This window comes from Saccoglossus kowalevskii, chromosome 6 (assembly GCF_978046115.1).
Source record: "Saccoglossus kowalevskii chromosome 6, keSacKowa6.1, whole genome shotgun sequence".
Lineage (NCBI taxonomy): Eukaryota > Metazoa > Hemichordata > Enteropneusta > Harrimaniidae > Saccoglossus > Saccoglossus kowalevskii.
In genome coordinates, this window is record NC_140646.1 from 33,077,938 (window position 1) to 33,105,244 (window position 27,307).

General features: G+C 34.1%; 1 protein-coding gene across 2 annotated transcripts in view; it reads right to left on the bottom strand.

The window, feature by feature from the left end:
- Window positions 1–27,307, bottom strand: part of LOC102804835 (uncharacterized) — a 74,187-nt gene that overhangs the window by 15,395 nt on the left and 31,485 nt on the right. For both annotated transcript variants that reach the window (XM_085500402.1, XM_085500401.1), the window contains exons 19-33: window positions 26,745–26,946; window positions 26,030–26,158; window positions 24,402–24,512; window positions 23,602–23,774; window positions 22,432–22,519; window positions 21,368–21,592; window positions 20,561–20,621; window positions 17,773–18,048; window positions 16,821–17,154; window positions 15,550–15,693; window positions 10,190–10,416; window positions 8,767–9,008; window positions 5,893–6,024; window positions 5,119–5,776; window positions 427–606 (exon numbers count right to left, since the gene is read on the bottom strand). In XM_085500402.1, coding sequence (XP_085356528.1) covers window positions 427–606; window positions 5,119–5,776; window positions 5,893–6,024; window positions 8,767–9,008; window positions 10,190–10,416; window positions 15,550–15,693; window positions 16,821–17,154; window positions 17,773–18,048; window positions 20,561–20,621; window positions 21,368–21,592; window positions 22,432–22,519; window positions 23,602–23,774; window positions 24,402–24,512; window positions 26,030–26,158; window positions 26,745–26,946 — 3,182 coding nt within the window. The remainder of the gene's footprint in view (window positions 1–426; window positions 607–5,118; window positions 5,777–5,892; window positions 6,025–8,766; window positions 9,009–10,189; window positions 10,417–15,549; window positions 15,694–16,820; window positions 17,155–17,772; window positions 18,049–20,560; window positions 20,622–21,367; window positions 21,593–22,431; window positions 22,520–23,601; window positions 23,775–24,401; window positions 24,513–26,029; window positions 26,159–26,744; window positions 26,947–27,307) is intronic.

The window sequence follows — 27,307 nt, forward strand, 5'->3', positions numbered from 1 at the left end:
TCAAAAGGGCTGACCGCTACCCTGGGTGAATGTACCATAGACTCAACGGGAAGGCCAATAACTGGCCGAGATTCATTCACTAATGAATACGACTTTGGGGGAACCTTGGTTAAGGTTCACAGGTGCTTGTATTCGACTGGGCCTGAGCCACGATAGCGCATCAAATCCCATTTGATGGGAAGATGGCTGCAGAGCCCTGTCACGCAGTCTCAAACACGAGTACATAAAAGTGTTCCAATGTGACGTCAATCACCTGGAACGCGTAAATGTTGGTGATGTTGTTTACTCCTAAACATTTGAATTAGTGGTGATATGGCTTTTTCCAAAAAAGCGAATTGTTTTTGGTGCTGGATGTACAATGAAGCTAATTATATTGATGCAACTAATGTCAATATTTCTACAATCAGATCATGAAGCAAAACTTACCAGAATCAGCCTCAGTGTTGGCAGTAAGCGGTAAAGATGTTTCCGGTGTGTGTTTCGGAACACCTCCTTTGCTGTATATATTTGCTCTTTCTTTCACGGAAAACTTTTGTTTTTCTCTGACTACTTCTCCTTCTGCTCTTAGTGATGGTGGAGTTTTCCTGACAACCGGAGGTGACCCACCTGTGAGATAAAAAACAAGATTACGCTGAAGGTCAAGACCTTATTTAAAAATGGCCACCAACCAAGGATGTTCAAAACAATTTCACTTTTGTGATATGTGCACAATAGGGCAAACAATTCAGTTCAAATATGAAAGACAGTGAAAAACAGAAACATCTCCATGTGACAAAACATTCTATCACACATCGAATTAATATGTAAAACATTAAAGCAAAAGTACATGCACTATATGGGTGAAATTTTGGTTGCTAGGGACAAGTTATGGCAGCTAAGCACTAAAAATGTTTGTTTTTATTCATACTTTATAGTATACTACCTACCATACTGTCTGTCATTACAAAGCATCTTTCTGAGTAGTTGCTATGGACAATAAGATTCTCAACTAAGCTGGTCATAAATAGTTTAAGTACTCAGACTAGTGCCAGGGTACTCAGCTTCAAAAATCATGCATTTTAGAGGGATGGGCACTTAGCAAAATGACAAAATGATGTGCATCAAGGTTCCAAAATGTCCATTGTATGTACTCATTTTGAACAAAATCCATTCGTAAACATCCAAGATCAATTTCCAGAATGGCTGAAATTTTTTTTCAGCACAAAACAAATTGATGTGCATATGTATAATATTATGTATGACGTGTGTGTGAAGTTTGATTGTAATTGGTCCAGGCAAGTCGAAGATACAAGTCCGGACACACACATGCACGCACGCACAGATGAACACAGAGAGGACTGGGACTAAAAGAGGTAATTAGAAATTTTAAAACATAATTGAACTCTGGTGACCTTGCCCTTTGTTATATAATATTATTTCCTTTATCATATTTTGTTTCAATATAAATATGCATTGTCATAATTAATTTTGAATACAAATAACTTTTGGGGTTGAACCAACAGTGGGGAATCAGTCTACCGAATATCCTTGATAGATGTTTAATTATTTTAAGGGACATAATTTCCAGCTTTATTCAAAGTAATTCAGATATTTTAGTATAAAAACAAATGCCTCATCGCAGAAAAAAAGTGCTGCATTTAGATGTGAATAGAATCATAAAACATGCAAGATAACTTAGCTGGCTTTTGTCCAAGTATTTTGTACAGGTGTCTGTCAAAAATTAATGATTCACTGAGACAAATATGAACTGCCTTATTGTGTGACTACTGTATTATATGAAAAGTAAAAAAAAAACACCCTCTACGAATAGCTATCATGTTGCAAGCTCTGCTTTGTATGCAAATCAACTTAAATAATTAGTTGGTGTCCAGTGGAGAGAGAAGATCTTCAAACACTGCAATCTTTGTTTTTGAAGTGCGTTTTTAAATTAGTATTATAAAAACTCTGTTCTAATAACTGAAAAAAATTCCTGTGAATTTTTATTTGTCGAATGAACTGTTTGTCAAATACAGAATACATATATTTTAGTACAATTTTCTTTTCAAAATGTGGATGTGCAAAAAATGTGCAAAAAATCTCTCCATGATTTGGTTTTGAAACCCAGTATAGTATTCCCATGGGATTTGGGAGATACATGTACATTACCAATGATATTATTACAAGATAAATGATTTACTTCATTGAACACATACAACAATGCATATTTCCACTGAGATCAGTGACCTTTGATGCGTATCACCAGTGATCAGTCAAGTAGAAACAGTCAAAATATTTTATCAGATTTTCTTAATTTTTGCATGATATTTTCATACAAGAGATCTGTTGTTCAAACTCAGAGAAGACTTTATACTGATGAATAAGGTGACCAAGTTTGATGAAGTTTGGAATAGAATTAGTAAAGTTATTATGCACACAATAACAATTATTAACAACAATGCCGACGACAACGCCGGACAAATTTTTTCCCTTAAAGGGGAACTAAATAGAGCCTATTTTGGTGTTTGTATTCATCAAGTTATGTATAGTAATTATAAATTTGAAAAAAAAATTAAAAAAAATGATTATCTTCAGAGTTATGATGATTTAAATATGAGAAACCATAAACCTGCGAAGGACTTCCGTTTGCGCCATCTTGCCATAAAAAAACGCCCTCATGAGGTATAAAAAGGCAAGGTAACAAAGCATGATGACGAAATAGTATCTGATTAAATATAAGCAACTTAGGGAGCCATAGTTGGCTGGACTGGTGAATTGATTTCTAGTTGATGTTGTTTCGACTTTTACGTTAATGTTATTTACAAGCGTATCAACATACAAACATTATGGATATGCAATTGATCGAGACAGGCATTTTGTTTTGTTTTTTGTCTAACTGTATAATAAATGCTGTTTCCAGTATTGCACTGTGCGGCGTGCAAATTATTCAAAGTATGGATGCTGGAGTATGCAATCTTGAGTTCGTAGGGTGGTGATGGAAACATTTTCGTCCATGTATTCACGGGGCTGCACTGGCAAATCATGGGACAATTGTCACAGGAACACCAAGCAGATTGTTCACAGACCTCCCATGTAATTTTAAATAAAACTATCATCCGAACAAGGGGCATCGTCGACGATATACTCTCATCACTCACTCTGGACTGATCTGAATCTTCACAGTATACCGTACTTCCCTGATCATAAGCCCGGAGGCATGAACACGTAAGGGAAAAGTAAGGGATGAGTTTATACTCGAGGACCAGCTCAGAAAAGATGATTTTGTTTTGGGGTTAAACACTGTAACCATCTTGCTAACAACAAAAAATTATCCAAAACAATTATTCGTTCACCACGCCGGGCTCTGGAAAATAATATTATTTTCGAAAAAAATATGCGTCATTGATTTCCACGACACTTACAATGAAGAAACAAACATGCTCATAAAAAAACACACACATTTTATTACAATACGATTTACATACCGTCAGAATTTACGGTGACATAATGGGTAGGATCTGTGAGGAAACAGTGGACGAAGGCATTTATCATTATCTTGAGTCGTTTTGGTATGTTTTCGATCGTACGCAAACTCGACGCAAAGCAATTTTCCACCATGAGGTTTTTCAGCACGATTTGACCTGGAACAACTTCCTTTGACATAACAGGTCATGTCTTTCATTAACCAATCAAAATGATGTGTCGTAATGATGAAATTTTCCGATTATTGACGATGATTTTTTAACGTAATGTGGAAGTGAATTACCGCAATGTTAAAATGCGATCTGTAGCACTGATTGCAACGAAAAAACGATGATTTTTTCCCTAAAAACTGGCGATTCGCAATTTCCGAAATATAAATGACGGTTAATAGTAACCGTGGGTAAACTTAGCGTGGAGGATGAATTTCACGGTCGCCAACATCATGTCACATCATTCAAACCCTAGGCCTTTCATGATAGTCTCAAAGTAAACCATGCCCAATAACCAGGTACACGACTTAACGATCACATTTTTGGCTTTTCGAAAGCTACTACTCGAAGAAATATGGATTACTCCAGTATTGCAACTTCGGGGTTCATCCTGAGTAAATGACAGAATAGAAAGGATGCGAACCACGTTGTGTACGTTCGCCATGTACTCTGAAATTAATGCGAGTTTTCTCATAAAAAAACACGAACCAAACTACCATGCCAATCACGATTATTATGAAATGAAACACACCTTTTACACGCATATTTTAAAGAATAGCGTCGACGCCCAGTAAAAACACTCTGGGCTTATAATCATGAATGTTCTCAACTCGATAAATACCTAAAAATAAAAATATAGGAATGGGCTTCATACTCGGGAGGGGCTTACGATCGGGGAAGTACGGTACTTTAACGCAATTGGGCTTCCACTCTCAGAATACTGTGGTTCAAACGCATAAGGCTCTAACCCAAGTTTTAAAATGCACATTGTGCATATAAAAGTTGAGTTTATACTAATAGTACACAATGCTTGGCAGCATGAACGGCTATGTGCAATGGCATATACGACTGCGATCAGATACTAAAACGTCATAGCTTTGAAAAGTACCCGGATGTTAAATATGTTCGTTCGTTGTTTATTCCCCTCCATGAATGGCCTCCATGGTGTTTAATTGCAAGCACTTCAAATGCCTATCCAAGCTACAGTTATAATTAAAACAAAATTAAACCACTGCAATATTATTTCGAATACAGTTTAGAATATACACAACTATAAATTAAGGCCGCATTTAGGTTCGCTTTAATATACCTTTCCCTTCCATCTTTGAAGATACGGGCAAGGTAAAAAATAAACTGAATTTAAATTCAAGTATTAACTGACTTTCATAGTTGTTAACAGGTCATTATAAATCTGATTGCCAGTATTCGCAAAAGTCAAATTTGGAGCATTTTGGAAGAGTTGGGCACTTACCCAATCATAAACCCAAGAAAAGAAATGCCGCAATGTGTGTGTGTGTGTGTGTGTGGGGGGGGGGGGTATAGTTGAGCATGGGCACTGAGGACGAAGCCTAAAAGAATATTCATATCAGAATACATCATGGCATTTTGTCAATAGTGAGGCACGGTACATTTATGTGGAAACTGAAATAATTAAATAAATTATTCATACCTATTCTTGAACTTGGTCTTTTCGTAACTGGTTTTGGCATAATGGGCGGGGGCTTAGCAGGTTTAGCTGGTTTTGCAGGTTTGGATGTAGGTGAAGATGGCACTTCCGTGGGTGGATGAGCTCCAGAAATAGCTCTAGATCTGGGTCTTGGAACTGGACTCACAGAGTCCTTGGATTCTTTGTCTGTTGTAGTTGCTGGTACAGAGGATAGTGGTCTAGTTGTGATGACTTGTGATGATCTTGGCCTTGGCGTTGGATTAACGGCTTCTGCAGATTTAGCTTTTACTTCTGAATAAAGAGCAGCAGCTGTCTTAGGTGCAGAGTCAGTTTGCTTGGAAAGCAGCATTCTATGCTTTGGCTTAGGACTTGTAGCTGGTGATATGGTCTTAGGACTGCCTGATGCACGTCGCAGTAGTAGTGGAGATGATTTTAGTTCTCCCGGTTCTCCTTCTGCTTCATTTCCTTTAGATAGTTTCCGTGGTGATGGTTTTGGAGATCCTGGCTGACGTACAGCTTTGGGAGATGATGATTGTTTGGTTGTGATATTCACATGGGTTTCCGTTTTTGGAACATTTATAAGTTCCGTAGGAGAGTCCTTTGCTGGAGCTTTCTTACTATCTATCTGCTTGTCTTGTTTTGTTTCATCTGGTGCAGAGTTCTGAAAAAGTAGTTAAACATAGTTAAATACTGGTTACCTTGCCCTTTGTGACTTGTAAAATTTACTAAAATCTGTCTCTCATAAAATTCAACAGTTTACAGTTATAATATGCTCACCTTTCTATTCTCCGACAACTTTTGTTTACGTTTCATTTCATCCAAAATTCCATCTGACACAGATTCTTTTGCGAGAGGTTTCTTAACATCTAACTGCTGCTCTGCTTTTTTTGTTTCATCTGGCTCAGAGTTCTGAAAAAAATAGTTAAAATAACATAGTTAATTGGTGGGTACCTTGCCCGTTGTTTGGATTCTTTGAAAGTGAGATAAATATTGTCACTCGTAGAATTGTCGCTTTTATCATGGGCAAAACTAAAATCACATACTGTAGAATACTTTATTTTCGCTTGGAATTTATTTTCGCTATTTTCGCTGAAGGGATGATTCCGTGAAAATAAAATCCAGCGAATATACTTTTTTTCTTATATTTTACATTAAACTCATCAAAAATCAGTGAAAATAAATTCCATACAAAATGCTCAAAAAGCCTTTTTCTGCAAAAATGACAAAAATATTCATCAAAATTAGAGAATTGAAGATATCATTACAAAATGAACAAATCTGAGAGAGGTCTACCTGTAGTACCTATATATGTAATAATATCAAAGCAATTGGACTTGCGGTTTTTAACAAGAAGTTGAAAATATCACTTTTTACCAAAAATGACAAAAATATTCACCCAAATTAGAGAATTGAAGATATCATTACAAAATGAACAAATCTGAGAGAGGTCTACCTGTAGTACCTATATATGTAATATCAAAGCAATTGGACTTGCGGTTTTTAACAAGAAGTTGAAAATATCACTTTTTACCAAACATGACAAAAATATTCACCAAAATTAGAGAATTGAAGATATGATCATGAAATGAACAAATCTGAGAGGTCTACCCAAGGTACATATACACCAAGTATCAAAGCATTCAGGCTTGTAGTTTTCAAGAAGAAGTCGAAAAAGTAAAACATTGACACGGACGACGGATGCCGGACGACGACAGACAATCACTCATATGATAAGCTCCGCTCGACAAAGTCGACAGCGGAGCTAACAAATTGCATACTAAATTTAAATAACATGAACAGAGTCATTATTGTTGATTAACAGAATTTAATTAATGAGCAACAAGGCAATGGCTCAATAATAGAATTTTTAGTACATTCTTTTGTGACATCAAGGATTGACCATGGAAACAGCGGCACGCCTCATCACAAAGACTAGGAAATTTAACCATATCACTGAAGTTCTATTCAACCTATCTGTTCCTGCTTCCTGTTCAACAACGCATTAATTTCAAGATCATGTTAATTGCGTTTCGTGCAATTCACAACACCCTGCGCCATGCTACATTTGCAAACTTGTTTCATCGTACAAACCCACCCACAGTGTATGCTCCACAAATAAACTTCTTCTGAACGTTCCAAAAACTAATACCAAATCTTTCGTTCATTGAGCCGTCTGCAATGCTGCTCCTGGCTTATGGAATGAACTACCCCTACATATCAAACTCTCAGACAATATTGACATTTTTAAGAAGAAACTTAAAACTCGTCTTTTTAGACAGACTTTTGATACTCAGTTTTATTTTGTTTGTTTATAACTTTATCTTTTTCATATTGTTAAGCGCTATGAACATTTAATTTTGGATATATGGCGCTATATAAATGCATACTTATTATTATAATTTGTTATGCATGTGCTTTTAAAACTAATAGTTTTAATCGACTAGTGCAAAATGTTATGATACAAACAAAACATGATAAAATAAGTTAATTAGCATGTAAATTAGCAATTAACTGAACAGATTATCATACAATCAACTATACTGGAGCAAACTATTGATAGAATAAACCAGCTGAAAACAGTTAATTGGTGAGCTAATTAGCTAATTAATATCTACATGTACATATTAATTAGAGGCTGTTAGTAGATATTGATCTTCACAAACAGCAATCATGAAAAAAGTTTCAATGCATTTGTGCAAACTAATGTAAAGTTACACAGTGAACATTCTACGGTAATCCTGATTAATTACCTAATTATCATGCACAGATTTGTACTAATATCGAAACAGGTCTGGGTTCATTATATAGTAGCGATATGATATAGTATGTTTCATTTCAATAAAGCCAGTGGTTCTTGATATATCAAGCAAGATTTGATATAGACACACATACATACAGACGGATTGATGGACAGATGGACAGGCATTGATACATTACCTCATTTTTTTTAGAGATATTTTAACAAGAAAAAGTTTTAGGACCGAATCAAAAACAACAATAACAACAAGAAGGAAAGACATTTTCCCCTCCTCCCCTCTTCTCCCTTGACCTTCATGTTCGATGATGTGGACAAGATTAAAAGGCAGAAAGCTGCAACTCTTTATAAAGAGGACAACTGTGGACAGGATCAACACAAAGAACTAACAATTGTTATTATCCAATAAGATACCAGTCTTCCACACATGTATATAAAGTTTGAACAGAATGTACTCAATCATGACCTCAGTTGACAACATGCCTGATATGAGACTAATATGCCAGCCATGAACTTTATACTCCATCTCATTATAGCTCAGTACTGGCATTGTATATATTATAAATATTTAAAGCGAGAGGGTAGTCACCTGCGCATGCGTGGGAATTGAGTCCCAGGCGACGATAACAACACGCACTAAAAACACAAAGGCTCATGGGTAGACGCTTGTTTCTAAACAATGACACGCCATGGCCATCTGACGCATGCGCAGGTGATGACTCCCCCGCTTTAAATTGTTACTGCTAGTTATTGCAAAGACAGAATTATGCAAAAGTCACTCTGACTCATTGTATCCCGGAAAATGCCGCAATATTTCATTATTTGCATAATTTCATGAAATTTGTAAAAATCTGTCTCTTGTAAAATTTAGCAGTTTAGATTAATATCATGCTTACCTTACTATTCTCTGACAACTTTTGCTTTTGTTTCATTTCAGCCAAAATTCCACTATCTAGCACAGCACCCATACCAGGCATGGCTACTGCACCGACAGTTTTTTTTGCTGTAATCAAAACTGGTTCGTCTTCTTGTTGGTCTTTTTTTCCATCTTCTTTTTCTCCCTCATGATCTCGTGGAGGATGATCGTTTTGTATCGTTTCCTGTTCAAGCGAAGGTTTTTTCTTCTCAACTGGTTTCTCTGAAAATTATCCCAGATGAATTAAAATTCTACAGTCGTAGAACCGCATTGTGTTCGATATAAGTCTCATGTTATGTAAACATTGCATGTGATATACATTGTTTATATGTAACTTAGCAGCTTTTACTGTCAATCATGGAAATGTTAGGCATCTTATATTTACTTAAACCAAGTTATGATTTACAAAATAACGACAGCAACCTTGTTATTAATGAATGGCGATACGAAAGGAAAATCTGATGCTTCCATGCGCAAGTCAACCAATGGCATTACAGAAAACAGTTTCATTTGGTAAAGTGTTATAGTGAGATTATTTTTTTATTTAAAAATGCAAAATATATATTTTATGAATGAGCAAAGGGCAAAGGCAATAGCAAAACAGCCTGAGACGAACACTGACTAAATCATTCACTCGCATTAATATTTCAAAAAATGTATTTTCAAAGAAGTTCTACACTGGTCTAAAACTAACTGAGAAGTTAATATACGAAATGTGTAAAATAATGCTTCACATTTATGACTTTCAAATTGTTTTAACATAATGTAACTTGCCATTCTGAAAAATACACGACTTGTGTAGAATTGCATGCAGCTTTTCCCCCCTAAAATGAGTAAATGTTTATTTTATCTTGACAAGATTAGACTATGATAATTTAATCAGAGAAATGAGCGGAGAAATCAGATCAGATATAACAGCAAGAGCTGATATAATAAAAACCACTATGTTCTTTGCAACATTGTAACATTCCTATGAACATTGACTGCTGACAATGTTCCCAGGAATATTACAATGTTGCAAGTGAGACTGATAGGGAGATAGCAGCTTTCCTAATCAGATTATTACATCCTTCCTCGCTAATAAAATTTTACTCAAAGTAAAATTATCAGATTAATTTGACCACATATTTTATTTTGTACAACATTAAAATAATTCATGCAAACATCTCATTATTATTTGTAAGCATAGTTTTAAGGGTACATAATCACTGCAACATTTTAAATTTTGTTTACAGCATGCAAAAAAGTGGTGCAAATAAGAATATCTAGGTATAATGACCGATATTACATGCACTTGCCGGAATAAGTGTTTTATAGGTCAAAAAAGTAATATTTTAATTATTAAATACTTAATAAATGTGAATATTTTATTACATGCACTCCTGATTGAGCAAATATATTACCTTTGCATATATCTGGTTCAACAGGTTCATAAAGATTATCATCTGGTATTGGAGAAGAATACGTAGTCTTTACTTTAGTATGTTCGTTTCTTTGAGGACTTTCTTCTGTGCTTGGGCTGATGGATGATCTTGACCTTATGGACTCGCTACTTGGTGACATTTCTCTTGGGGGTGTTTTAGGTTGTCTGCTAAAAGGATTCGGCAGTTTCCTAAACCCTGATAGAAAGCTGCAACACAGAACAGCAGTTACACTGTAAGAAGCCTTATGTAGATGAGGCTGACACCTAACACGTAGTCGGTAAAAACAAATTAACAAATTTGGTTTTTCAAAAAAACCTGCATCTCGAGAGTGGAGAAAAAAAAAAAAGAGTAAACAGGTATTTTTATAATTGTTTTTTGATGAAAAGTCAAATATTGCATGAATTTGGTTAAAAAAAAACTTTGTATGAAATTCTTACAGATAGAATGAAGTATATGAAAATATGTATACGTAGTAGCTAGGTGCCAGCTGCAATGAGAGCGACAGATTCTGCATATGATGCGACAGATTCTGCATATGATGCGACAGATGATGTATATGCACGGATTATTTAATTATTATTACCATATTTGTATATAGCAGACAAAACAATCTTATAGAAACTAGTTCAGTAACAAAATTCACTTTTATATTCCACATTTTCTAAAATTTATATATTTTCTTAATTGACGAAACAAAGACAATTACGTCAAACTGTTTTAAAAAGCGAGAATTAAAAAAACTGCACAAGTTGTGCTTTGTCATCAACTTAAATGAACTCAAAGTATGAGCAATTTTTTCCCGAGTAATATTCTATATTATGCTAATTTATTCGTAAGTGTGGTAGTTATTCAAATGCGCTTTTTTTTATCTGGTTAATAATTAGTAGCAAGAAAATACAGGACAGAGACAAGTGCAGATTACAATGAACAAAGAGTTTTCAGGCTAGTAAACTTTTGCTCCATTTCGTATTGCATTGCTTTCTGGTGAAAATGAAATTAATGGAGAGCGCAGGAGAGCGAGAGAGAAAGAGGGATAAAAAACAAGAAAATACACTTATAATATATTCACAATAACAATGCGCAGTGAGTGCACACCCAATTCTAAGCCATGCTACAAACAATATGCATGTACCATATTTGTTCTATTAGTAGAACATGCAAATGACAGTGGTGTCTATATGGTGAAAATAAGCCATATTTTATAGATCTTTTATACTTAAATACAATTTGGGGTGTATGTGCAGTTCTAATAGAGCAAATATGGTAGATATTAAGACATACAAAACTTGTAAACTTTCATAACGGATACGAGACAGGTCACTCTGCTATACAGAAGATCTGCATCCATAAAATAAACATAGCTATTTGATTGGTTGATTTTTTTGTCAATCATATGCATTTGAAATGAAATGGTAAACAATATCATTATGGTTTTAATTTGAATGATGAACTTATCAAGAAGGTGATTTTACTATTATATAATAACAGATGAAGAGATTTGATGAGAGCTAAAGGTTGTCTGAATATTTCCTTCAATATCGGTTGATATATGATCGTCGTTGTAAGTTGCAAAGCACACAAAATCTCAGACAATTTGTGGGTAGCTGCTTCTAAATAGAAATACATGACCATAAAAAGGGACTTTGATCTATTCCTGCTATATTCCAAGTGCGATCAGTAAAATCTATTCAGTTATTTCAAATTTAAATCTGTTTAAGGTAGAGATGCAGTTTATTTGGCTTGCTTTTTAATTGAGTAATTAGACAATGAAGATGGTATTATATATCCAACATGTTATATATTTTCTGAAAGCTTATTATACAAACTTTGTAAAACTTGTCTTTATTTTAAATATCCAGAATGCGTTTTTGATTTTGGGTCAAAAATATGCTTTTTTGGACAAAAGTGGTTTAAAAAAAATTAGCTTAAAAACTTCAAGTCCATTTGTGGGTAAAATTACATCACTGGATACCTTGGTATACTACTAATTCAAATGCGTCCACTCATCTCTCTAACGACTTTCAAAGTCGCACAGCATGACCTCAAAGTTCACTCTTTTCTATTTTTGCATAATTTATATATCCATGTTAATTGCGGACTTGTTATTTTTGTTCCACTCGCCGTAATAAACTGTCCGGACGCATTTTGAAGGGGGAACACCTTGTCAATAATGTGTGAAAATTTCGAGGCAAATGGCCAAAGCGTCTATCAGCTATTTTAATTTAAAACCCAAGAATTCACCAAAAATAGAAGACGAGAAAAAGGCTAATTTGCATATTTGCGCGTTAAACCGGGATTTACTGCTTTGTCATACTTTGTCATACTTTCTAGACTATTGAAATTGAAAGTTGACGTATAGACGTAGACATTTTATGTAAAATCGTTGGACCAGAACAACTGCTCTTGAATATATAAATCAGAAACACGTCATTCATACCAGTGTTTTGATGGGGTCGGTAAAAACACGTGGCAATGCCCAGTAAATATGACGTCATCTCATGAATTATTAAACAGGGGGCGGTCCTAGGAAGGTGACCTTTTATCACGATCAAAACATGGCTTCTCTTCGATGTATTTTCAATAAAAAATCTACGAGTATTTCAGAGCCTATGGTTTACCGTGAAGAGTACAAAGTGGGATATTAAATTATTTATCCTTGATGATTTTTATGTAGTATTGAGAACCAACTCCAGGAAGCGAACGCACAATAATGAATAATCGCGTAATCCTAGAATCGAAACGCGAGGCACAGAAGTTTTGTTCATCGTTTCCAATCCCATTTTTCCCACTGCAACATATTTGTTAAAAGAAATATTTGAATTATGTTCGTTTTTTAAGGAGGCATTTTTTTATTTTTCCGATTTTGGCAACGCCTTATTCAGGGATTTTCTAAGACAGTCGCAGACAATCAGCGCACGGATGTACGTACAAAACATGCTGTTGTACTACCGGCGACGGTCGCCTGCAAGAAGAGAGCTCCAGCTCCTAACGTAAAAGTTTTAAAATTTCGACCGTTCTTAAATAATTAGTGTTGGAAATCTGACATGTTTTAAGAGTGCAAAATTAAGGTGCATTTTCGAGCGGTCGAATTTTTCTGAATAGAAATCGGCAAATGAAAAAAACAGGAGTGCTAAACAGTGTGCTTCGGTAGTTTAAAAAATGGAATGTCCGTCAAATTTACGTAAACTTCCCCATTTTTCACGGAAAAAGCAAAGGTCGTGGCCGTGTTGCAGGCTAAAAAACTCAAAAATCAAAACAAAATCATCAATCAGTAAGTATTATGACAAGGAAAGCAAAACATCAGACGCGGAGAAGCGGTCAGCGCGTCGAAAGAGTTGTTACCGTAATGTATCAAGTTACCTCTCTCTGTGATTTATTTTTCATTGAAATTATTTGGTTGTTTTCAATTAATTTTAGCGTACCTTTGCAATTTATTTTAGCATTGTCAGTTGTTTGCTTCATTGAATTAAACGGAGTTCGTCCGGTTGCAAACAAAGCTGTCTCGCACCACCGAGCAAAACTTGCGAATGATCGAAGTACAGGTACCCATTGGACAAAAGATACACACAAGTTTGTGTCTCCCCGACCCAGTGCAATATATCCGGTTAGAATCAAAGCTCACGTGTCCTTTATTTGAGGGACCAGATTCTGCCGTAAATTCGGGATGGGATTTAGAAAAAAAATAAAATGGGACTTTTAAGGTGTATTTTGGCGTCATTTCAATCATTCCTAATGCCTAAAATAGAGTCTAAGTTTTACCGTAGTCATTGACGCCTATTCAAGAGTATGGTGTTTATTGTGACTAGCGTGAATGGGTAAGCTTCGTTTCGACTATGAGCAGTTATCACTGTAAACAATGTTAAATTATTCTTCACATGCTCAGTTTATTTTTTGAGAACAATTATTTAAAAATAAAATCTCTCAGTCAATCAGAAACTCGGATTCATGCCTTCAGGGAAAGTCATGTTTGGACGCTCACATCGATTTGTTTTTCGTTCGGTGGGCTGATGCCTTCGGTGTAGCTTTTGCATCTTCCGACATAGAAATCATCTGAATCTTCTTTCTACCTCTCTTTCTTTTCACACCACGCATAATGTAATGATAAAAATTAAGAAAAAACGCTGAGGAAATATAATGTTTGGTTTGCTAGCGAGCGAGAACTGATTTGAGAATAATTGCACATGCGCGTGAATTGAATGAACTATGACCCGTACAATCTCGATTTGCATATTGTCAATCAAAGGTCTTGTTATTTGGTTACTCATGCAAATTAGGCAATTGGACATAAACATTGCCACGTGTGAGTGTTTTTTATTTTTAACCAGAAAATAAACAGCAATTTTAACGGTGTTCCAATAAGAATTCATTGGTCAAATTTTCACAGAATGTTCTTTAGATAAAAATCTATATAAAAAACGAAAAAAACTATTTTTGATTGAAATTCACAAATAAAGTGCATCTCTACCTTAAGAGCAAATAGAGAACAGTTTACAAAGTTGCATTAAAGTGATCACACGTAACATCACTTCTGTAACATGATACAAGCATTAAAAAACAGTTACGTGCGATTTATGCTAAAGCTAATTTGTTTGTACGTAGTCAGTTTGGTAAATGTTCTCTTCATGTTGAGCGTCTGCTAATTCGAAGGCTATTGCTCAAATTTGTCTTGTAGACATCTATGATCAGATTTTACTAGCGGAGATTTTCATTGAATTCGAGTAGGTTATAATAATTATTGGCGACATTGTATTCATGTTGATGACTTTCAAGTTAAGTTACACAAGACTTGTGTTAAGTTACACAAGACTTTTCTCAACGAATCATACAGAACACTAATTATTAAAAGAACCTATTAAATCATCTATGTGAAGTAATTGGCGCAAACAGTTTTTATGTTCTTAGAGTTTCTTTGTTTTTTATATGGGCTTGTCCTTAAATAAAGTTAATAATATTTATAAGTATACATTGCTATGAGTCCCATATTGAACAGGACACAGCGCAACAACCACTGCCCTTTAAAAGTGGATCTCCAGCACAGATTAAGCAGTTGGTAAATCTCAAATTTGAGTGACAGAACTCAAATCTAGGCAAATATAATTTTCTAACCCAACCTTCAACAAACTATACATTTTTATTGCATCACAATCAATATCACATGACCTTATTAGCTATGTTCATGATACAGGATCTCAGCATGTGTTGAATATTTTTTAACTGTTATGTTTGCAGAGGGGCTGCAGCACTTGCATTCACATTAATCGGGACCCACTTGGGAACCACTCAGCTCGCGTCCTCATACACCTGTGTTTTGTTCTAAAACTAAACTAAAAAATAATCACCTTTTTTCTTTCTTGTCTTTGTCCTCTTTCTTCTCTTTTTTATCTTTTTTTTCATCTTTTTTATCTTTTTCATCCTTGTCTTTTTTATCTTTCTTTCCTTTCTTCTCTTTTTTATCCTTCTTTGCCATTTTTTTCTTGTCCGGGCTAGAGAAATCAGTGTTACATGTATGATAAATACCCTTCAGCTTAGATAGCAACTGAAGGAATACATGAACATGAACAGAAACAAGTCATGTTTTCAGACTGTCTGAACAAAGACTAAAAACAGGGTTTCTTGACCTACAACTGGAATTACTGTAAAAGGTATATTTACATAGTCGCTACAAGAAAGTTGACACTAAAAGGTTCCAAATATGTCCTAGAATGGTCAAAAAGAAATCTAAGGTATTAGACTGGTTGCTATGGGTGTGGTTATAATTGCTATACCTAATTTCCAACGACAATGTTGACCATATTGATTTGGTATTGCATGCTTAGACATATTAGCAACAATGTCACACTTTGCTGTACTGTGTGTCAGTATCATTTGTTATATCTTTGACTTTGCTATGTATAGAGTTACGATTACATAATCACGTGTCGTGACCATGACCATATTAGCTAATCACATCACGCCATGTATGTTGTCATGAGCTGATCATGTGTTCCGCAATAAAAAGTGGCACTTCACCGCTAACCTACAACTTGATAACTTGTGCGTGTGTCTCTTTTTTCGATACGCGAGTTTTCACGTATTGAGTATACTGTGTAGCAATGAGCTACAAAAGTAGTCATATTTACATATAGCTATGTTTAGAATAGTTACATGTAAATCATGTGTCGACAATGAAACTAACAAACATTTTACTTCAATACCTTGGTATGCAGCCCTTCATTCCATTATGACAGGACAAATTAGGGGCTGTAAATATTCCTCAACATTCTTTGTCGTTCAGGAATTTAGGGGGACGGGGTATCACCTTTAACTTTTTCACCACTAGACTTTATTGCCCATTTTTTTCTGCACTTTTTTTCTTATATTCTCCGATATTTCTGAATTAAACTTTAAATTTGGAGCCAACAGACAAAATTTGGATAAATTTCAGTTTTCCTCCAAAATTTGGCAATTTTTGTCCCAATCTTCTGAAGGAAAGTGCAGACTATAAATGTGACTATTTTGTGAATTTGTGATGAAAAGAAGGAACTGGTGGTGAAAAGGTTATAATAAACATATTACTCTGAGGGGGCAAACATTATTTTTTATCTATAATCAGGTTTTATATATTATTTACCTTTTAGGTGATGTAACATTGGTATTTACTTGCGCTGGTCGTACATTCTCTGGACTCAAGACATTATTTGTGGAGAAGAAAGTTTCAACCCCTTCTGTCACATTGATATTTTTCTCTTCTCCTAGATTCTGATTTTCAACTATTGCATTTGTTGTTACTGTCCCAGTGTTGTTTACTTTTGCCTCTTCTGCAATTGCCACGATAGGCTTTGTTGGCCTAATTTTTATATTTCGGTTAGGTCGAGGTCGACCTGATGTTATACGGTTCAGTGGTGTATGCTGTGTTGGTAAATCACCGAAGTCTTCTATTGGAGAAGCTGAAGGAGGTCTGATCACTTTTGGAAAAAAGGAGAATGAAAACGAAGAATTTTCTTTAATAATGTAATGTAGTTTATTTTCACTTGAAATTTATTTTTGCTGGAGCCAGTGAAAATAAATAGAGTTAAAATAAGTTTTTCTTCATACATTTTACATTTCATCAAAAATCATTGAAATATTAATTCATGGTATATTAACTAAAATAATGTGACGTGCCATTATTATTTTTGAAACTGAACTGGCCACGTGAAGTTTTGAAATTGCTCCAAAGATGCAACTAGATAAACATGCATACATGAATAACGACAGTTAACATTCAAAAGTGACCTGAATATAGCAAAAAGCATGTTCTCATGAGAGAGGCATGATAGCACCGGGTCATGCTGGATACAGTATTTGACTTTTGAAACAGTATTTAACCAAGATAAATATTTGTGTAAATCGTGTTGATGTCTTACGCAGTTATAGTCATGAACACAGAACAGCCAGTGTCCGGCCGACACAAACATGACAACCACAAGCTGCGTACGTTTCTTCAAGTTTAAATGGATTACAATTTAAAGTCAATGTACTGAGAACCTTTATTGGGCAAACTAATTACTAACTAACTATGTGGGGAAAAAAAGATCACTTACCTTCTGGGGAGACATGCTTGATAGGTGTGACAGGCGAAACGGGTGTAACAGATATTTCTTTACCATGCCCGAGTTCATCTCCTGAAGAAGCCCCGAAACTACTGTCCTGACTGATGTTATCATTTCCATTTGGGGTTGTTTTTCTTTGTTCCCCTATATCTGGCTCATCATCAGAACTGGAGTTGTCTTTAACTCTCATTAAGGCTTTTACTGGCATAGTGGGAGTAGTTTCAGGTGTCTCCATGGGGGATACGTCATGGATAAGTTTGGTTGAGTCTGAGGAAAGGGGTTAATAGTCATTACTTTAATATAAGCCAAGGAAACCTCGTAATTTTTATAAAGACATTCAAGCTCAAATTTTAGATAAAGTTTGTAGTGTATTAACCTTGTATGACCTGAATATGACATCATCACATTAGCATATCAATGACGTGTAATTCTATATATGGAGATGTTCATTTGAATAAATTGTGTTCCCGTTCCAATGGCCGACTGGTGTCTGTTTACTATATGCTAATCATCAATATACACAGCAAAGTTCTTCAACCTTATCTGATAATATCATTTAGTGAAATTGCATTTTCAAATTTGATATTGAAGCAAACCATAGACAACTAGGCATAAGTTCTAATTTCACAAGCCTAAATGAAAAAAAATACCCATCTCAGGTTTCCAGACACACTGATTGGTTATATTACTTTCATGATATTATTCAAATCCTAGTTCACAAATACAGACCTTGTCAGTGTATGTTGCCAGAGTATAGTAGAAACAATTACTCTGGTGGGTAAGAATAGGATAAATGTCAAAATTTTAAATTTTAGAAAAAAATAAGGGCTGTTCCTTAACAACTGAAAGTTGACCAAGTTGTGATCAAAACCAGACTTGGGTGGTAGGAATCAGTTCCATTACCCATTATCTATTTTCTACAGGAAAATTTTTGAGAAAAACATGTAAACTAGCGAGAACATAGATCACTTATAAAGGGTTTCTGATTTGTTTTGACATCAACTAGAATCAAAGAAAGCTTAGAAAGAACTCTGTGCTCTGTGAACCATGTGCTGAGAGTTTTGGAGACACATTAAAAATTAATTCAAAATTACTTATACTTGAGATATTGATGGAATAGCTGAAAACTCATTATGCAAATAAGGTAACTAATATGACCAGATTTAAGTGTAAAACTAATAAGGTCTGCACAATGTACCAAGTTTCATTGAAATGTGATTAGAACCAAAAAAATATTAGTTATTATGCTAATTAGAGAATTAATATGAACAGATTTTAACCCAAAATTAATCAGGCTGTCTATTGTCCTAGACCATTTATGGACCAAGTTTTATTCAAATGTGATGATCAATACTTGAGATATCAGTATTAATTAATTATGTTAATTAGGTGATTAAGAAGCATAAATATTTACCAAAAACTAATATGGTGCATAGTCTTAGGTTCATTGAAATGTGATGGGTACTCTTTAAAAGTTTCATTGAAATCCAATGAGTGGTTTTTAGACATCAGTGCAACAGCCATAGAACAGCAAAAAATTAACTAATTATGCAAATTAGGTAATTAATAGGCACAATTGTTTATCCCAAAATTAATCAGCTCTCTGCATAGTCCTAGAATATATATGTCGCAAGTCTCATTGAAATGTGATGATTAGTACTTGAGATATCAGGTGAAAAGCTGAAAATTAACTAATTATGCTAATAAGATGATTAATATGCACAAATATTTACCCCAAAACTAATTAGGTCTCTGCACAGTCCTCAAGTAACTATGTACCAAGTTTCATTGAAACATGATCATTACTACTCGAAATATCAAAAGCTGAAAATTAATTAATTATGCAAATTAGGTAATTAATATGTACTGATATTACCCTAAAAACTATCAGGTCTGTGCAGTGTCATATGACACCTATGTACCAAGTTTTATTGAAATGTTATGATTAGTACTTGAGATATCAGTGGAAAAGCCGAAAATTGATTAATCATTATGTAAATTAGGTAATTAATAATATTAACAGATTTTTACCCAAAACTAATCAAATCTGCGCATTAGTTCAGAGCATCCATGTGCCAAGTTTCATTGAAATCCAATGAGTGGTTCTCCAAAAATCAGTGGAACAGTCATAGAACAGCTAAAAATCAGCTAAGTATCATGCAAATTAGGTAATTAATATTCATAGATTTTTACCAAAACCTAATCAACTCTGCGCATTATCCCAGAGCATCTATGTACCAAGTTTCACCAAAATTTGATTAGTGGTTCTTGAGATAACGGTGGAACAAAAAAAGTGACATACATACATACATACATACAGACAGACATACAGACAGGGTAACTGCAAAGACTCCCTTTTGTGCTTCGCACACGGGAGTCAAAAAGTTTTGTTGGGAGATGTATTTGGCCAAAATATGTTTAGATTGTACCAAAAAAATACTCCGGTGAGCGGGAATGCCAAATTGAGTCTTCATTGGTCACTAAAATTGTTTAGAAAACTGTTAGGGATGTAACAGGCTAGGGGTGTGGCAGAGATGCATATGGCAAGTATTTTATGTTGTGGCTGCAGTAAATAAGTGCTGCTAAGTCAATCGAACATTTCCCTTCAATACTTTGCATTCATTTTAGATAGATTTTATTGCATTCAAAGAGAGCTGTGTGTTTGCATGTTACAGTATTCATGGTGACAAAAATTGCCGCATTCCTGCGCCTCGTTCGACATTGGTCCCATGTGTGACATACATGTATACAACGCATGCATAATATATGCAATAAATACCTGTTATGATGATTGATTTCGGTCTCTGACTCAACCTCTTTCTCATGATGCTCATAACATTCTGTATTAGGTAAGAGAATAAAATATTAAACCCAAAGTTCACAAAATCTACAGCCCAGATTTCGGTCTCTGGCTCAACCTCTTTCTCATGATGCTCATAACATTCTGTATCAGGTAAGAGAATAAAATATTAAACCCAAAAATCACAAAATCCACAGCCCAGATTTCCATGAGGAAGATATTCCGGATTGTAGATATTATTTGCAGGTTATTTACAACTGTTGTATTTGAGGAGCATCAAAATGTATCCACAATCACCTCTCAGGGCTTCTTCTTGACTATGCAATGGACTTAATCGATCTAATTTTCATCACAAATTAGTCCCATTTATAGTGAGCACTTTCTTTTAGACAAAAATAGGCAAATTTTTGAGTAAAAACTGAAAATCAACTAAATTTTAGTCTGTTGGCTCTAAAATTAGGGTTCATTTCCAGAAATATTGAAGAATATATGAAAATTAATCTAGACAAATCTGGGCAAGTAAGTGAAAAGGTTGAACATAATAAGTGTGATAAACATTGAGTTAAGAAAACCATGTCATCAGTTCAAAGAACACCATGTCATCAGTTCAAAAAACACAATGTCGTCAGTTCAAAGAACACAATGTCGTCAGTTCAAAGAACACCATGTCGTCAGTTCAAAGAACACCATGTCCTCAGTTCAAAGAACACCATGTCCTCAGTTCAAAGAACACCATGTCCTCAGTTCAAAGATAAATGTATATAGATAGAATTAACTGTTTCTCACTTCAATACCGGGTTCTTTAAGTGGACTTGAGACCACATCATTTTCTTCATTCTCTTCATCATCTTTCTTCTCAACACTGTCTTCCTTCTCTTCATCTTCAACTTCCTTCTCTTCATCGTCAACTTCCTCTTCTTCATCTTCAACTTCCTTTTCTTCATCTTCCTTTTTCTGCTCTTGATCTCTTTTTATTTTCTCTTGCTGACTTATTTCTGACAAATGCATATTCTGTTTTGAGATCAAATATAAAACATCTGTGTATTTAACATATTTCAATAAATAGTTTGGTTTCAACCATAGCAATAAAAATGGTATACATTTCATGGTATGTTTCTCATGGTATATTTATTTCTCAGGACAAATTTCTCATGGTATATTTACTTCTCATGGTATATTTACTTCTCATGGTATATTTCTCATGCTATATTTATTTCTCAGTACATATTTCCCATGGTATATTTACTTTTCATGGTACATGTATATTTCTCATGCTATATTTACTTTTCATGGTATATTTCTCATGGTATATTTACTTTTCATGGTACATGTATATTTCTCATGCTATATTTATTTCTCAGGACATATTTCCCATGGTATATTTACTTTTTATGGTACATGTATATTTCTCATGCTATATTTACTTTTCATGGTATATTTCTCATGGTATATTTACTTTTCATGGTACATGTATATTTCTCATGCTATATTTATTTCTCAGGACATATTTCCCATGGTATATTTACTTTTTATGGTACATGTATATTTCTCATGCTATATTTATTTCTCAGCACATATTTCCCATGGTATATTTACTTTTCATGGTACATGTATATTTCTCAGGACATATTTCCCATGCTATATTTATTTTTCATGGTACATGTATATTTCTCATGCTATATTTATTTCTCAGGACATATTTCTCATGCTATATTTATTTCTCATGATATATTTCTTATGGTATATTACCTGGTACACAAGGTATACATGTCCCATGGTACATCAATCATGGTATATTTGATAATAGTATAAAGTATAACAAGAGTTGTCATACAAACCCTAACACTTACAAGTTGTCTTCTAGACTTGGCCAGGGAATCCAGTATATCATCAATGATTTTGTTGCATATTGCAGTTGCTGCTGACAGATGTAATTCACTGTAAACAAACATATTTATCAAATTCATCAGAATCAATATCATTACATCAGAATCATTATCAATACATCAGAATCAATATCATTACATCAGAATCAATATCAATACATCAGAATCAATATCATTACATCAGAATCAATATCATTACATCAGAATCAATATCAATACATCAGAATCAATATCATTACATCAGAATCAATATCAATACATCAGAATCAATATCATTACATCAGAATCAATATCATTACATCAGAATCAATATCAATACATCAGAATCAATATCATTACATCAGAATCAATATCAATACATCAGAATCAATATCATTACATCAGAATCAATATCATTACATCAGAATCAATATCAATACATCAGAATCAATATCATTACATCAGAATCAATATCAATACATCAGAATCATTACATTATCCATCAAAAAGATTGACAACACTATATGCTGCTCATAATGTATGAAGTAAAATTTATGTGAACTCCAATGTGTTAACCATACATTGTAGAAGTGTTTAAAGTTTCATTCACACTTTGCTAATTGTGTGGTACCAATCCCTTGACCAACATATACACTATATACAATTTTGAGATTGAGAATTGGTAATGAGAAACATGTATGTTTGTCCAAGGTAAGAGAACACCCAGAACCCTCGAAATTGAAAATGTGGAGCTGTCAGAACTGAATATCTACTTTTAGTAAAAACAACATAATTTGCAAACTTTTTTCTATAGGAAAAGCTGAAAACACTCAAGGTAAGGTTTTTGAGAAAAACATGCAAACTAGCGAGAACATAGATCACATATAAAAACTTCTGATTTGTTGCAACATTGTCAACTTTTGACAGTCTGCTCTTTCTCGCATTAAATGTTGATATAAGTTGAAAAATCTCTTGATCAAAAACTAAAAGCAATATCTGAAACTCTCTGTATGGTCCAAAATGATGATAAAATTTAGTGACAATTTTACAAAATGTGAAAATATTTGCACTGAAAATAATAAGCAATAATATGCCACTCAAAATGTTGAATAACTGCAATATCTTCGCATTTAACTAAGATAGTGCCTTAATCACCTTGCTTTGTTGGCTATAGCTGATCCAGCTTGTTTTTCCATCCATTCTTGTACATAGTTTTCTGAAAGTTGACTTTTATGTTTGGCTGTTTCCAAGATATCTTTTTTCAGATGTTCTTGCATAACAGCTGGGCATAACGTCTCTCCACACGTCACCATTTCGTTCACGGATTTCTATTATGAATGAGCAGAAGATGATGATTTTCTGACACGTGGTATTAATAAAATACATGGTTGCTATGGACTGAAAAGTTTCATACTACATGTACCTAAAATGGGAAAGCTGTTTTTGTGGTATATAGTTATTTATGGTTGCTAAGGATATGCCCACAAGAATAGAGTCACTAAAATAAAATGTTCTTAGTCTGAGCCATGATGGTCAAAATATTAGTATATATTAGCTGTAGATGGGTTACTAGGGGCATGGCCATGATTGTTAGCAGTCAAAAATGACTTTTCACACTCAGTACCTACAATGTTGTTATTCCTCTTTAATAAAAGATTGCTTTGCAAGAAAATGCCCACAAGAAAGCAGGTTGCTAGGAAATTGTTTCAAATGCATTCTGGGAAATGATGTTATATCTAAAGTAGCAATACATTTGAGCGAATGGGAATCATCGATACATAAATTATCTTCTAAATGCATTCTGGGAAATGAAGTTATATCTAAAGTAGTAATACATTTGAGCGAATAAGATTCATCGATACGTATCTTATCTTTTAAATGCATTCTGGGAAATGAAGTTATATCTAAAGTAGTAATACATTTGAGCGAATAAGAATCATCGATACATATCTTACCTCAAGCTGTTCATGTACAGTGCTTGTGATTATTTCAGTCATCTCTTGTATTTTAGCCAGTATAACAGCTTTGCTGGTTTCCTTGGCTTTCTGGTACATTTTATCCAATAACTGTTGAGGATAAAATCAGTGGAACAGTCATAGAACAGCTAAAAATCAGCTAAGTATCATGCAAATTAGGTAATTAATATTCATAGATTTTTACCAAAACCTAATCAATAAATACTGAACTAGCAAAAAAGAAATTATCTTAAATACTGCATTTAATTTTGCTCTTAAGTGAAATCTGTTAATTAAATTATCATGATCATCAACCAGATTTCTTGTTGAATCACAATGTTTATTTCAGACATCTTGTTAGTATGGAGGGAATTTTGAACTGTTTTAGCATACATAGACATGCCCTATGAAAACTATTGAAAACACCAGTTTTTAACCCATTCAGTCATGCAAATGACTACAATCAGTTGTCAGTAGCATGTCAGTAGTTACAGCTAGCAGAGAAGGAAGATAAAAAACAAGCAGTCTATCGGCTGAGGTAGCTCCGCTGTTAGCAAAGCACATTTCAATTAAAGAACTGAAGACATTATTAGAAAATGAACAATATGTATAGTATCAAAGCAATCGGACCAACAGTTTTTAACAAGAAGTCGAAAATATCACTTTCTACCAAAAACGACAAAAATATTCATCAAAATTAGAGAATTGAAGATATCGTCACGAAATGAACAAATCTGAGAAGGGTCTACATGTAGTATCTATATACGTAATATCAAAGCAATTGAACTTTTGGTTTTTAACAAGAAGTCGAAAATATCACTTTTTACTAAAAATAAGAAAAATATTCACCAAAATTAGAGATTTGAAGATATCACACAAAATGAATAAATCTGAGAGAGGTCCACATGTAGTACCTATATATGTAATATCAAAGCAATCGGACTTGCTGTTTTTAACAAGAAGTCGAAAATATCACTTTTTACCAAAAATGACATAAATATTCACTAAAATTAGAGAATTGAAAATATCATCATGAAATGAACAAATCTGAGAATGGTCTACATGTAGCATCTATATATGTAATATCAAAACAATTGAACTATTGGTTTTTAACAAGAAGTTGAAAATATCACTTTTTACCAAAATTACAAAAATATTCACCAAAATTAGAGAATTGAAGATATCATCACAAAATGAACAAATCTGAGAGAGGTCCACATGTAGTACCTATATATGTAGTATCAAAGCAATTGCACTTGCGTTTTTTAACAAGAAGTCGAAAATATCACTTTTTACCAAAAATGACAAAAATATTCATCAAAATTAGAGAATTGAAGATATCAACATGAAATGAACAAACCTAAGAGAGGTCTACCCAAGGTACATATACACCAAGTATCAAAGCATTCAGGCTCGTAGTTTTCAAGAAGAAGTCGAAAAAGTAAAACATTGACATGGACGACGACGGACAATCACTCATATGATAAGCTCCGCTCGACAAAGTCGACAGCGGAGCTAAAAGCAGGTAATTGATGATTGACATTTAAAAAGATTTATTACATTTTTACTGATAAAACCATTAAACCATTCATTCAGTTTGGGATTTGTTATGAAAACAATTTTAATACCTGCTTAGACCGAGCTGCATCCTCCAAATATTTCTGTGCAATAGCAATATCTGATTTGATATTTTCATCTTCTGTGTCTCCAAGATGATCAATTGCTTGTTCCACACCTTTTGAGAGTTTCATAACCACCTAGACAATGATGTAGAATACAACAGATTGCTGTAAATCTATTTTCTATCACCAGAGATAAATTTCAGCAATCCTCAGAAGTTGAGAGAAAATATCATGAAAAATATTAAAAATGTTAAAAAGTGCATCTCCAATAGAAACCACATATCAAATTTGTTGCATACTGATCCATTAAAATATGACTTATTTGGACTGTAGGACTACTTCAGTCTGTAATTTATGTAATTGTGTGTGCTTCTACATATACCAATAAAAGTACCAGAATGTATGAACTTTAGAGGTCATAAAATTACCAGGATGTATAACCTTTAGAGTTCATGAAAGTACCAGGATGTATAACCTTTAGAGGTCATGAAAGTGACCAATTGTAAACCCACAGAAAAGGAAGTACCGGTACCCACAAGTAAAGGAAGGATTGCATAATTTAAGCATCAGTCAGAAACGACATGATTCGTAAATTATATTAATTTTCTAGAAAGGTCAAAGATGATTCAAAAAAATTAAAAAAAAACAGCAAAATTGGTTTGAAAGTCTAGTTTTGTTGAAGGTGCCAAATTGTGATCCCCTCGATCTATGACAAACCTACCTGCTGGGATGCAGATACATCAAATCTCTTTCCCAATATGTATATTTTATCGGTGACTTGTGACTGAGACTCTGACATGCTATTGTTTCTCTTTAACAATTCTTCAATTCTTAACATGGCTACTTCGGTTTTCTCTGCATTTGCCCTCAAAGCGTTTCCGGCATCACTGATAGGAATTTGCATACTCTGTACTGTAATATTGCTGGAAAACAAACGCAAGAATGGCAAAATGAAAAAATATTTGAAGTACTAAATGTAAACAAACTTCAAACGGTGTTTTTGTTCAAACAGAGTAATTGTTCACAACAACAACCCTCACTATCATCTGAACCAGGAAAGACTGGGTACATGCAGCAATGACAGAGAATCCAAATATTATATACATTGACATCTATCTGAAATGACTGAATAATACGTACTTTCTTGAACTTGTCCTTCACAGTTTTGTCATCAATGAAGGACTGATATCCAAAATACGAGAAAAGAATACACGATTTCAGAGATTTTTTTTGTTAATTTTGTACAAATTATACAAATCAAATGATCCTCAACCTACACTGTCA